Raw genomic sequence first — 15,305 nt, 5'->3', positions numbered from 1 at the left:
CTTCAAAGCAACAGTAGGATATCTTACTATTATTCCTGGGATTAGATGTGTTACTGTTGCTCTGAGGCAACGATATAGTTTGTATAACAAAAAAACAAATTCAATTTTTATCAGATCAGAAAGACTTAATTCAAAGAACGTACCTTCCATGGTAAGTTATTGCATTTAAATCAGTCCAAGTCTCAAACTCTCGCTGCCAATTCCCTATAGTGGATAAAGGAGCAATGACCAAGAAAGGACCAGGGATTCCATATTGGTCTATTTCATTCAAAAATGTAATTGACTGTATAGTTTTACCTAACCCCATTTCATCAGCTAAAATGCAATTTTGACTGAAAAGAAAGAAAAACAATCAACAAACGTATTTAAATTTTAATTTTTGTGAAATAAATATACAGTTGGACCTCCATGTATCGAAGTAGCAAATTGCCAGAAAAAATTTCGATATATAGAAATTTCAATATAAATAGAAACAATCTTATTTGATCCTAAAAATCTCCTAAAAACATTAAAATTAAAGCTAATTTTCATGCATGAAACCCTATTCCTAATTTATACGCGAGCATCGGATCAAATGAAAGTTAATAATTAAAAAAATAACACAAATTACATTTTTGCACCTTCATATATCTTCATTCTTCGGCAATTCAACTTCATCCGCAATATTAGGGGATTTTCGTTTTGACAATGTAATCGAGAGAAAAGAAAAAAAAATCAATCAACTTAACTTGAATGATTTTTACTGCAGCTAAAACGACTTGGAATGATAAATCAACAGACAAAAGGGATGACTTAAAACTGATTTTACAATGTTACTGGTTACAACTAGGACATTTGAAATCAACTTGAGGGAATCTAAGAACTCCAGTTCGAAACAACAACCTATCTACACACCTATCAAACCCAGATTCCTAATGAGTTTCGAAGCAACCTTTAGAGAAAATAATTTTCTCCCCTAACCTTTATTTTTCATGGGACAAACAGTCTAAAGTGGAAAAAATATCTACGAATGTCTCGAAAAAAAATTCAATATACAGAGATTTTTTCGATGTATAGAAATAATTTTCCTATGTAATGGACATGGTAATTTGCTGGGATTTCGATTATATAGAAAATTTCGATATGTGGAAGTTCGATATATCGATGTTCGACTGTACTATATCAGGGTTAAAGCCAGAGATGGACACAGATTACAATTCAAGTTGGGATTATGCTAAAGAATTTTCACAAAAATTGTCATTAATACAAAAATTCTGGATTGGCTCCTGTATTTATTTGCTGACAAAAAAACATTGCCAGTTTGAATACAGCTGCTTTTTATGCAACTGTATTTGGTAGCGCATACATTTGCTAAGAACTTGTGTCTTTAATTTCAAGAAGTTCAAAATTAGGAATAGAATTCAAATAGAAGCCATTTTTGTTTTGTGTCTTGCTCAGTGGCGGATACAAGGAGAGGATCATGGGGGTTATGACCCCCCACTAAACCGTCAAGATTATTATCCATTCCCATTGCATTCAAACACTTTATGAGCAAATGTAAAGGATTTTAGTAATTTTTTTAACTTATCAATTATTTTTGAAGTTAACTATTTGAAATGCTATTTTTCATTGCTTGTGATTCTTGGTCGAATTGGTGTTTTATATTGACACAATCAGTTTCAGAAAATTTTTGTTCTCAATACTGTAAGTTTGTTTGGGGGGTCAATTTTTCATGACCCTTCCCCCCCCCCTAAAATGGTAGTCTCTATCAGCTCCTGGTCTTGCTGCAATTATGTTTTTGAAACACTATGAATTTTAATGAAAATGTTGCACCATTTTATATAAGATCAATAAATGTGCATTCTCAGATATATAAATTTTTATCATATATTTTTATTAATTTCAGTTATCAGTGCTTCGTCAAAAAAATTATAATAATAAGTATATTAAGCTATTGTAAATTTATAAATTAGTTTACTTTTATGCGAACATCTTCATTTATTTATTTTCTGCCGTTATCTCTGCATGAGTGCAGAAATTAGCTATTTATTGTAAAATTATACATATTATCTTATAATGCAGTGCTAAATACTCCTGCATCTGTGCGGTTTTTTCTTTCTTTTTTTTTTTCATTTTGAGAAAATAAAATAAAGAAAAGAATTACTGAATGATTTATTTTGAAAAAGTCATTCTAAATAGCAACAATAAAACTTCATCCATATATTTCACTTTTAATAATTAATTTATAAAAAGAAAATGCTATTTCATTTCATATCTGTATCAGTATTTGGTAAATAATACTTAGAATAAACATAATTTTAGTTCTTTTCATTATTTAAAACACATTATCTCTTAATCATGGAATATGATTTAACACCTTCATATAATAGTATACAAGTGTAGAAGAAAAATTTCCTACCTGTTGTACCAACAAAAGGTAAGCCAATTCACACCTTCTAACTGGTACTCACGAAGAGTATTGCCTCCTTTGTAAACTGGAGATTCTGGAATCTGATTCCATTCAGATGGCCTAGGTCGTTTTTTGGTCTAAAATAATGAAGTGATTTAGGTACAACATGAGTAATAAATAATTATATTACAATAAATGACAAAGGCATTGCTGGGAATTAGCAATGTAAAACAAAGGTATAGTTTTCATTTTAAATTTATACTTAGTACAATATAAAATATTTTAGAGATTCAAAATATTATAAAAGAAGAAAGTGATTTAAAACATCATACCAATAGATGAAAGTAAATTTAATATGGAATTTGCATTAATAGTGTCTCCTGAATCTCAGAAGTAGATTTTCATGACCTTTTTGGCACTTGTTTGCAACTTTGCTCAAGTATACTGAAGTTTCAATATGATACAGCATTTGGTCAAGCAAAAGAATAAAAAATAATTAAAAATTTAAATATTCAGTACAAATATTGCTATGTTATAACTAAACCTGAAAATAATCATTCGCCACTCACCACTTGGGGACCCCAGTGGCAGAAAGTTTTGTAGCTTTTAGAACATCATAATCTTTCTGCAAAATTTGTGTGTAGTTTACTCCAAAAGATTGCAGATTACACGTAATAAACTGCATTTTGGAGTACTAATAATCGAGCGTTGGTCACCGGAGACATTTTATGTAATTGGTTCCAAAGTTCTTTCCAAAAGTAAAGTTATTAAACTCACACAGTTCAGAACTCACTGGAAGTGCTTTTAGGAGCGACAAAGGTGGCCAAAACCAACGAGGATACCGACATTGGTGACACAAAACCAAAAACGTTCACATTGAAAATTTTGAGCCATTCCTAGACAATAGAAATGATCCTTCTGATTTGTTAGTGAAGGAAGATTCTATCATGGAAATGATGCAAGTGGTCATGGATGCGTTAATGCTCTGCAAAGAATTACAGAGAAAAATTTTTAATGACTGCCAAAAGACTATCATTGCCAGCTCCTCTTTATAAACAGAACATGAAATTAATTTATGTTTTCTTTATTCATGCTGTGCATAAAAATCGATATAAGTACACATTAAACTTATTATACAATTAGTTATCACTAGAATGAAGTAGTTTTTTTATCTGCGGAACCTAACCCCTATTTTAACACTACTATAAGTCTCAATTTAGGCGGTTTCGATTTACGCAGCATTTCCATGGAACGTAACCCCCGCATAAAACGAGGGTCTACTGTAGATTGCATTTTACAAAATAAAGGCATTAAAAGTATAAAAACGGTAAATAGAAAAGTTTATCAAAATAAAATAATTTTAGAACTATCATTTAATAGGTCTGTTTGATAAATATTACTAATAATCACTGACATAATCACCGAAAATTCGGGTCTGGAAAAAAAATGGGATGAGTAAAGGTTTAACACCAGACACTAAATGGCAATAGTTATTAAGCTCGTAACCCTATTTGAAGTGATCACATTACAATTCGATCACATTACAATTTGCTGATAAATGATTTTTTTTAAAGTCATTAACAGGGGGGGGGGGAGTCCTTACACTGCATTTTCAGACAAGTTTATAACAACACCACTGCTAACAATAACAAGGAAAGTTATTGCACTATTGTTTGGCACTATCACTTGCATCATAGAAGTGTGCTGACCTTTTTCTTATATACAGAAATATGAGTCATTTGACTTCAGATTTGCTTTTTCAGTAAGCAATTTGAAAAAGATTTCTTTTGTTTTGGTTTATACACATACAAAGAACAACACCATCACATCATCAGATACCATCACGTGTGCCATAACTTGAATCTTTCTCTCTCTGCATCAGCAGTTCATGGAAATAAATGTCTACAGTTACGTTTTTTTTTTCTTTTCCTGGGGACAACTCTTTTTTTTTTCTTTTGCAGACAACTTTATTTTTTTAGCACGGACAGACATGATGTAGGGTTCGCAGCATTTCTGCTGCTGGGTTGGGGACCAGGATCCAAAAAATTTTGTAAAGGGGAGGGGGATCAAGTTTCAATGGACAAACCTCTATCATAAAAAAGTAACAGCTAAGCAGGTGAGCACCCTTCATATGCTACGGAGCACCCCCCACCCCAAATTAGACAAGAGCCCTTTCTTTCAAATTGCCACCCCACCCCCCTCCTCCTCCTAAAACTTCCATTGGCTCAAACTGCACTATGGATCATATTCCCTCTAATTTTCATAAAAAGTTACGCAGACAGGTCAGTCAAATTGGTTAAAGCACGCGCGCACACAAACATATGCATGGTTTAAGATGGAAGAGTGCTCTGAAAAACTTTAAGCTCATTAGAGATGATTATACTTTTGAAAATGAATAAAAAACTCAAAATAGAAGTAGCTCAGTAAACAAACCCAGTCAATCCTTTGAGTTTTGATACGCTAAGAAGAAATACCTTTCAGAACCAAGTAAAAAACGAGCAGATGTGTGCCTCACATGACTTCCTTTTACTCCAATTTAATGTCATTTTCCCATTATTGGTAATTTTAATGTGATTCAGTAGCTTACTCTCTAAATATCACCAACAGTGGACAAATTGAAAGCAGATTTTTAAAAAAATTTAAAAATCGCCAAATTTGTTGCCAAGTTGGCGACAAAACTTAGCGACTAAATGACTGCTGATATATCGCCAAGTGTCCGTCAAATTGTAACACCACTTAGAGTTTACATCGAAATTAACAATGATTTCCCCCCAAAAAGGGGCGAAAGACACCCTTAAAAACACCTAAATGCAACCAAAAGGGGAGGCACACAACAAGACCCCACTAGGAGTCTACATGACAAATTTCAACTTTCTAGGACATATTGTTCTTGAGTTATGCGACATACATACGCACATACAGACGTCACGAGAAAACTCATTGTTACTAACTCGGGAATCGTCAAAATGGATATTTTGCATGTCCATACATTCTTGGGCACTTATTCACGTGTGGTCGAGTCGAGAAAAAAAAACTCAACATTCATTCGGGGGTGAGCAAAATGGAAATTAAGGTCGATTTTTGAGTGAAATTTTTTTTCTAATACAATGCTAACTTTATTGTAAAAGGAAGTAAAAAAGGTTGACATTGATTCCATGTACTATTTTTTCGAATCTAAAAAATTGAACTTTAAAAATTATCATTGATAAAATTTTTGTCACAGGGGGATCAGCTGACCCTTTAGTCCTCCCCTGAATCCGCCCCTTGGGGACTAAACGTTTTACTTTGGCAACTTAATAAAATACTGAACCAGTCACTTTTTAAAAACTCAACATGCAAAGATTATAATTACTTCATTTTTTTTTTTTTTAATAATCTTTATTTTCATTTATTATTTTTTTCAAAACGATTCATTTCTATTTCGTTGCAATTTGTCATGTAAAAATGACTCCAAATTCTCACATAACATTTCATGATGTCAACAGATAAGAAAAGATATTATTCATTTCACTCTTCAGTCATTCCATTTAAAATTAGGTAGGCAGGTATGAAAAGTGTCGGATGACCATCACCGATGTTTTTGAAAAAAAAATACAGTAGTTACAACTAAGGGACATATGAAATATCACAAAAGGATTTTGCAAGAAAAAAAATTTTCTTCAGTTACAGCCTACTAAAATTCTGCATAAAATCCGCCATTTTGGAAAAAACCAGCAAAACACTCCATTTGAAATGGACACTATTTCAAAAGTATTTAACCGATTTGAATAATTCTTTTTTTCTAAAAATAAATAAGGACCCTTATATCCTCTAGACATCGTTTTTGAAAATTTAGTTAGGTTTTTTGATAAAGAAAAAAATTAATTTTTGTCAATTTTAACCAAAAAACTGCATTTTTATTAATTTTATGATTTTTTTCTCCATAAAAAAAAAGTTTTTTTTACTAAACGGATTGGCAGTATAAAGCCCTTATATGATAGCTTTACAACATATTTTATTATAATTCTTAGATGCATACAGCCTTGGAAATAAAATTTGAAATTTTGAAAATTTTCAAAAATTAGAGATTTTTGAAGTGAAATTCCTCAAAAACCCATTTTTAAAAAATCTAAAATTGGTTGATTTGAACCCCATCTAATGCTTAACAAGTGGGTATACACCGCATCCTGTATTTTTTTCCTGTATTTTTGTAATGTTTTATGATTTTTTTGAAAGTTATTGCCCATGGCATGCATGTAAAATAAAAATGTTTAATAATTTCAGTCACTGTAATTCTGATTATATTAATGCCTAACAGCTACAATAATGGTGCACGTTCTTAGAGCAGGAATTAAAATGCAGGGAGCAAGTGTCCAATAATTGGTTGAGCAAAATCTTGGGCAAAGAGCTCAAGTTACGTGACTCAATAACGACGAATGGTTGACACATTTTGCGTGAAACAAGTGAATGAAATCCTATTTCTTCCAATGCTATTCGTTAAAATCTATCACGTAACTTAGGGTCTTTACTTCACAAATGAAAGTCTTCACTCCCTCCATCTTACCTCTTCTCAATGTGTATGTTATCAGCAGCAACTAAAATCTTACTGACTTACCTGTAACAAACCACTTTTGATGACCCAGTCAATTCGTCTTTTTGTATGACTTTGTGTGTAATTATAGAAGAGCATATGGTGAGCATCTGACTTCATTATATAAATATATTTTGCTGCTGATTAGTGCCTAATTGTTATGGAAGCTGAGCTCCCATACTTACTCCTTATTTGTTTCACTCAAATTTTTGTATTTTTGACCGAATTCAGGCCACTTAAGCATTAAAGTAAGTTCTGAAGTCTATAGAGCTATTGTATTTCTTTTGATAGAAATTGGATCCCTGGATATAATAGCTACATTTAGTGATCTGTTTGGTTACCTCAACTTACAACCATGTTCAATTGATTACTTCTCTCATAAAACAGGTGGGCTTTTTAAATTCTTAAACTATAGGTGAGTTTTGCATTTTAAATTTAGTATACCTATATTTATGTATAAAAGTAATCATACAATGTAGGATCCAAAAATTCTGGAACAACATTCACCCATGACAATTAAAGCACGAAATTAAAATTAATCGTTGTAAATGCATTGTACTGTTCTTCCCTTTGATGTTTTCCCCTCTCATGTAATTGAGTTGCACATTGTAATTGAAAGAGGAAAAATGATTTGTTGCGAAATATGAAAGTAACAGTGAATGCATAACTTTGGAGACAAAATAAACTAATATTGAAACAAGAAAAAGGAAAGATTTTAGCTGTTACTGATAAAGTACATCATTATCGTAGTAAAAGTATTCTAGCATTACTTTTACTTTACTTTTCAAACACTTCCACTTAAATATCAGTTAAGAGCATGTTTTACAGTACATTTTTGCTACCATTAATAAAAATCAACTTCTCATTTGAAAATATGAGAGCTTAATGTACTAAAAAATGCTTAAACTCTAAATTGCAACAGTTAAAAATTAGCTCCCTAATTAAAGAGATATTCCATGGCATTTCTGAAACAAAACTGGCACTTCTGACCCCACCAGCAGCTGAAATAGGTCCTCCATGCTTTACACAGGATCATATTTAGTCTCTGTGGACACAAGGATGATTCTCAAAATAGGGGAGTACAAAAACAGGTTTGAGAGTACAGGTGTATCCCTCGTGTAACACGGTTAATTTGTTTCCTGTAGTATCGAAACCGTGTTATACGAGACATTTTAATAAACAGTTTTTTTACTCATTTTTTAAGCTAATTATTCATGTACATACCATAAATCATGTCAATATGTTTTGTGTTTTATCATAACTGTGTTACACGAGAGTTTGAAATAATGTGAATCAAGGAGTGTTATATTGAAATCAAGTCTTAAAATACAAATTTTTTAACAGCTGAAATTTCGACTCAAAAACATACAAAAGAAAACTGTCACCCAGAACATGTAACGGCCCACTAATCTAAAATTAAGAGTTGTTATATATATACAATACAACTCAATTATTTTATATACCTCATATTAAAACTATGATGCACAACAAGAAAAACCTTTATCAACTTTCTTAATTAAGAACAAAACGCATTCTATCAGAAAAAAAAATCTGAGCTTTTCTACAGCAATAAAGTTTGTCTGAGCAACAACAAAACAAAATATGAAATAAAATAAATAGAATCACTCCATTTTATTTTATATTTTGTTTCAACTACATTTTTTATTCATCCTTAACCAAACTTAGCTTATGTTTAACCATAACTTTATTTTCTTACACTGCATTGGAAATAAAATAATTTTCATCTTCGCTTAGTTAATGACTAATTGTTCAGAAATGCCATGGAATAATTAAACATAATAGAAAAGTGTGGAAAGATCTAGTAAAAAATTATATGAATATGGGAGCCAAAATTTTTTGAAAAAGGAGCTTAAATAAGCGATAGGAGCAAGCATGGAAAAAGAATTATGAGCTAACTCCATAGATAATGCTAAAAGTTATACTTTGATGTAAAACTGCATGTTTGAAGTAATTAGGTGTAACAGAATCACATTTTTACATTAAGATTGGTAACTGTGTATTTCAACCTTGAATATAATTTATTGAAGTGCCTATAACTATGGGGCACCCTATTTTTTGTTTTCCTTAACAAATTCAACACATGATGCTTTTTCTAATAAATTAACACTAACTTGTGCTTTACGCACTGTTTATTATTATACCCTTACAAAATAAAAATCCTCCCATTCATATTTTTACTGCGAATTGTATTTTATGCTTGTGTCCATATTTTTGAAACAGGGTGTAAGTTCACTTACACTGCTAGAACTTATGATGTAAGTTCAAGGCAAGTAATAAAGATGACAATTTAAACATAACAAATTTTTACTCATCTCGAAATTGTATACAAATGTAGCTGTCATACATACTTTATTGCTCTTATATTACCTTCGTCTTACCTAATAAACTTTGGACAAAAAATAGGAAAATGTCCCCCTCAAAGAATATAACTTATTTCAAAGAGGGGGAAAAAGCAAGGTTTGCCATAAAACCAGATCACCCTAGTTTTATGGCTAGAATAACAAACATCAGGTTGGTAAAATTGGGTTGCTTATTGGCAATTTATAGCTATTCTTTGACATTTTTTAAAGTTTATAAGAAAATTTTAAAAACTGACAGTGAATTTTTTCTTAAAATTAATTATTTGGTAAATATGAGGGAAAAAACTAACTTTACTGATTAAATTCTGTAAATACTGATTTATACTGACCAATTTTCAAAATACTGAATTTTACTGACCAGTTTTATGCCCCGATAACACTATAAATATCTTTAAACAGTTACACATGCAATAACTTATAAAAGTAAACAAATAAATAATTTTTCAATATTTTGTCCAGAAGAAATGAGAACACATACTTTCCATTTTTCCTTAGGTGGGGGATTTTTGAATCTCAAAAATTGTTCAATCTTGTCCCTGTCCACATCATCTTCTAATTCCCATGTGCTTTCTTCATAGGTCAATGCACGCCACTTAACTAAATAATGGCGTGTTATTTTACAATTTTCATCCTCTTTTATCACAATTGATTCTGTATCTTTAGACTCTGCATCTTTAGGCTCCACATCTTTCGTCTCTGCATCTTTCCGCTCTGTATCTCTTGACTCTGCATCTTTAGGATCTGCATCTTTTGACTCTGCACCTGTTGACTCTGTATCTTTTAACGCTGTATCTTTCAGAGAGTCTTCTGAAGCTGCCTTCTCAAGGTTCTCTGCAGTTGCATCAAAAGGTTTCATAGGTTCTGCAGTTTCACTCGGTTCACCTTCTGTAACCTCCTTAGGCTCTCCCTCTACCACTTGATCCACTTTCATAACTTCTTCTTTTGATTCAGTTTTTATCACAGAAATTTCAGAAACTTCAGCTAATGCATTTTGACTTTCAGTTTCCTCCTTTTTGGGTTGCACATCAAGATTGTTTTGATCTTCAGGTGCAATTTCAGTTTTATTTTCATCTGACTTAATTTCATTCTCTAGCTTTTGTTCTTCCTTGGGCTCTTCAAAAGAGGCATGTTCCTTCACTTCATTAACATCCAGAACACGATCCACTTCTACATAATCAGGGTTGAAAGGATCCTCCTCCAGCTGAAATACAACATAAAAATATTAATGGGATTTCAACCTAAACAACAAAGCTTCAATTGCAATTATTTTTAACTGATTTTTGATCTGTATACATTTTTAAAACAACGAAAATAAATAAGTTCAACAGTGGAAGAAATAAAAAATATATTTGGCTAAAATATGGATAATTTGAGTGAAAATATAAAGCATAAATTAATCAATGTCAGTTTAGAGCTGATCAAAAACAAAGCGTTAATGCACATTGTTACAAAAGGTACTCAATAGTAGTCATGAGCCACCTGCCCTGTCTAGTTGCCAGAGGTGTCTGACTGCAACGGGGAGGTCCCGGGTTCGAATCCCAGCTCGGGCATGAATGCACTTCCTCTCTCCTGTTCTTGTCCTTCCTTTGTGTGAATGTGTTGTTATGCTGTGAATGATTGCCTATCCTTTATATGGGCCCTTCTGGCATGTGTGTACTGTGGAAGTCGAACTTCACACCAAATTACACTACAGTTGAAAAAGTGAAGCAGCGCCAGTACCACAGAGAGCCCTACCCGGGCCTCGGGCGAAATAGTGACTTGCGGACCCCCTCTAACCACTAAAAACAAACAAAAAATAATCCTGTTCACTGCCCTCACTTCTTATTTACATTTCAGTTTTCTCAAGTGCGCCTTCTATACTGCCAGACCTGCTTCATAGTAATCTTAGGCGTCATACCATGAGTTAGTGTACAGTGGAGAAAAAGAATCGTATTTGGTAGTTTTTCTTTGTAAAAAGTATAAAAAAAGCTAGTTAAATATTTAAAAAAAAGCTAACCACTCTAATGCTAAACAAGCATCTCGACCTCTACACTTTCAAACAGGGTTCATACTCTATTTGGATGAAAAAATTCCATGACTTTTCCAAGACTTTTTCATGACTTTATAAAAATATTCATGACCTTGTTACATGAAGAGAATAGAACAATTCAATATCAAGCCTGCCAATTTTCTTTTTCTGAAATGAGCACTATCAAAACTTTTACGTGAATGCCACTACCTCATTAAAGCACTTACTTGTGATTGAAAAAATATCAGTGTTCAACACAAAAAAAAAAAAAAAAAAAAAAAACTAAGCTATTCTTATTTGTCTTCATCATATAAATTGAAGTAAAAATACAGTGAATGGAATATAATGATGTTCAATATCTATCTTTTTTCTTTTTGTAAACAGGCAGAATGATAATGAATGGGACAAAGGCTGAATGACTCATTAATAACTTTCAATGAATTTGCTTCAAAAGTTGCCTTTTAGTGTCAACAATGCATTTAATCATCCACATATAACTTGACAGTATTTTAGTTCTTTAAAGTAAAGCCACATTCTGTAGTAAATTAATGTTTCTAAGCCAGATATTTATTAAAAAAAAAAAAAAATCAGTAGTGAATAAATCTTCTGATTTAAAAGTACTTTTATTTGCACATATTCAAATGCATACTAATTAATAGGTATTAATGTTTCTAAGCCAGATATTTATTTAAAAAAAAAATCAGTAGTGAATAAATCTTCTGATTTAAAAGTACTTTTATTTGCACATATTCAAATGCATACTAATTAATAGGTTTAAAAATTCTAGAACATAGTGTTTGATTCCTGACATTGAGTTTTGGGGGCCGTATGTTGGGCAGTACTGTTTTAGAGTATTAGAATTCCCCTATTTCTGTATGCTATCGCCTGACTAAAGATCTTTATTTTCTAAAACCTTCAACAAATTAAGATAAACTTTGATAAATTTAATAATAAAGGAGATATAAAACGAGTGATGGAAATGAACTCGGATGCAATCGAATTGCATTTTTGAGTGGGCGTGGCAAAAATCAAGAATGTGCAAGTTCGCTACTACAGAATAAAAAATGTAAGAAGTGTTGAAAATAATGGTAAATTCAAAACGAGTGATGTGCAAGCAATAAAATTACACTGCAAAAAAAGACGACTGGTTGCAACAGAAGTGGATGCAATGAGATTTAAAAATTCAGATTTGTTTTTGGGATCGTTCAATTTTTCAGTTTTAATAGCTTTCATGTGCAATACTGTTAAATCAGTCAAGATTTTTAATGCTCTTTTAGATACAGTTACTTTCTCTTTGCCCAGGACATTTTTCCATGACTTCAAATACATTTCCATGACTTTGAATGAAAATTTAAATTTTCCATGACTTTTCCAGGTCTGAAATTTGCTTATTTTTTTTCCATGACTTTCCAGGATTTCCATGACCCGTACGAACCCTGTTCAAAATTCTTGAAGTTATTCATTTTTTTTTCAAACGTATATATAATAAGAGAGAGAGGGTCTACATTTTTTTAGGGAGGGGGGACTGCAGGGCCTCAGAAAAGAAGATCGGGTATGCTCTCAAATTTTTCAAAAATGGAAATGTAATATCCTAAAAATGCTAAGTTGCAAACCATCTTTATTAAAGTTTCGGAAACAGAAGAGGTTCGAGCAACCTTTCCCCGGAAAATTTTTGGTTCTAAAAACGCAATTATAAGCCCACTTTGTAAACATTAGGGAAAAGGTTTTGATTCGAAGATTCTCCGCCAAAAGTTTTTCGGAATTGAAAACCCAAAAACGAAACCTTAGAAGAGTTGTTATGATGTGGAGGGAGAGAGCATTGTAGGTATTTTCAAGGTATTTTTTAGAAATTTAAGTCCCAAAAACAGAATAGTAAATTATCTTTGATGACAAGGAGGAAAATTGGAAAACACCCGGAATTTCTTTGAAATTTAAGTCCTAAAAACGAAGTTTTATATGATCTATAATTATGTGACGAGGACAGTAGGCACTCATCTGAAATTGTTTCGTGATTTCAAAATCCTAAACACCCACTTCTTGGCTATTTTGGATGAAATTAGGAGATGGGGTTTAGGACTCTATCTGGAGTAGGCCCAAAATTAAGTCCTAAAAATGCAATTACAGGACATCTTTCAAGATAAGGGTTGGGGTTTAGAGAATCTCTCACAGAAATTTTTTGAAATTGAAGTTCCAAAAATGGAATTTCAGAAAATTTTATATGATTTTATTAGGAGGTGAGTTTGGGTCTCTTTCATGGAAATTTGTACGAATGAAAGTCCCTAAATCAAAATGAAAGATATTCTAAGAGGATGTTGTGGAATCAGATACCCTGGTATAAGGGGGGAGCGGGGTGTTGCAATTCTATAGCTTTTCTCCTCGATTGGCAACTGTGCTCAAGTATTAATACTACTCTTTTCCCCTACGTATTTTAATTTTTAAACTATGCAGTGATGCATTTTGAAATGCAGGGATAATATCATGACCCCATAAGAAATGCTTGGGGGTCGTGACCCAAAGTTTGGGAACCTCTATTTTGATGTCCCCCCAACCGTGTCCCAGGCTCGGGTAAAAGGAGGAAAGCTCGCGATAGCGACGAAAGGAGCGCGCGCTGCTTGTCATGGTGGTGAAACGTAAATGCAAGATAGCCCCCTAAGGATCTGGTCCACAAGCACTTGATGCTGTGAACATGCAGATGTTGAATAATGAGCTAAAATGTTGAATGAGAGACGTTTTTGCTTTTCCAACACTAAAAAGAAGTTTAGTTAGCAGCATATACTCTGAAAAATTTTTTTTTTTCTTTTTGAGGAGAAACCCGGCCCCCTCTCTCAGCCCGGGGGTTGGTGAGTGTTAGAAAGCAGCAGAGCCCCCTAGTATTTAAAAAAATAAGATAAAAGAAAAAAAAAACAGGTGAAATCTTTAAACTATTCTACATCTAAGTTACTAAATCATTTCAAAAAAATGTATGTGTGGTGGAAGGGGGAGCGATCAACAGTTCTGGTGCTTTAGCAATTGATAAAAATACCAAGCATAATACCAAAACATTTCTCAAATTATTTGAAACTTGCTTTTAAAGCACTTAAAAGAAGTTTTTAAACATTTTGTTGCTTCAACAACAAGTTGGAGCAATTTGTCCATAAATAATAGTTCATAATTAGGTCTCAGGTTCAATTCTGTTGCAACCATAAATATATTAAACCAGTACATTATCATTTTTAAATCTCAACTATTCCAAGTGTTCTTTTTTTTTTTTTTTTTTAGCTGCATATATCATCAGCAAAATGTTTTATAAAATTCTCAACAATAGATTAGTTTGTTATCAACATAAAATAAATTTAAGAAACCACGCTTTAAAACACTTTTAAAAGAATACCATAATTATTTTTAGTTTACAAGAAAAACTTCCTAGTAAAAGTAATCAATAATTTATAATACCCATACTTACAAAATCAAAAAAGTTAAAAGTTTCTTTTTTCTGCTTAAATCTTTTAACCTTCTGGATGAAACGCCTATCCCCCTTTTCTAATTCTTCTAAGGTTTTCCACTCACAATGAATATATGATCTAAGGAGAGGAAATGTAAAAAATTTATTTGAAAAACCAAACAAAAAAAGTTAATTACATTGAATGACATAATAACAATTACCAGTTTTATAGCATCAGTAATTACAAATGAAACACACTTGTAAATATATAATTAAATATGATGTTGATTTGTCAAGTTTCCTCATTTCAATTACACACATGAGTGCTTGCTGACAAACTTACCACTTTAAAATAATTAAAATGTCATTGCTTTAAAATAAACTAATTTTGAAATGAGTTATTGCTGAATTATGATTTAAACTAAAATAATAAATAATGTAAAGACTTACATTAAAGAGAAAACTTAAATAAATGAAAGAAATCACAAATCACCACATAAACAAAAGAAAGATGAACTTATAAACTATAACAGCAA

At 31.9% G+C, this 15,305-nt stretch overlaps 1 protein-coding gene across 1 annotated transcript in view; it reads right to left on the bottom strand.

Moving 5' to 3' along the window:
* The window catches only part of LOC129230479 (chromodomain-helicase-DNA-binding protein 7-like), a 171,608-nt gene that overhangs the window by 105,659 nt on the left and 50,644 nt on the right, over positions 1-15,305 (bottom strand). The window contains 5 exon segments of the mRNA XM_054864881.1: positions 144-332; positions 2,399-2,526; positions 9,819-9,971; positions 10,479-10,541; positions 14,791-14,908. Coding sequence (XP_054720856.1) covers positions 144-332; positions 2,399-2,526; positions 9,819-9,971; positions 10,479-10,541; positions 14,791-14,908 — 651 coding nt within the window.

Source organism: Uloborus diversus, chromosome 9 (genome assembly GCF_026930045.1).
Source record: "Uloborus diversus isolate 005 chromosome 9, Udiv.v.3.1, whole genome shotgun sequence".
Taxonomy (NCBI): domain Eukaryota; kingdom Metazoa; phylum Arthropoda; class Arachnida; order Araneae; family Uloboridae; genus Uloborus; species Uloborus diversus.
Note: the sequence above shows the minus strand (reverse complement) of the source record. Positions and strands in the feature narration are given on the sequence as shown.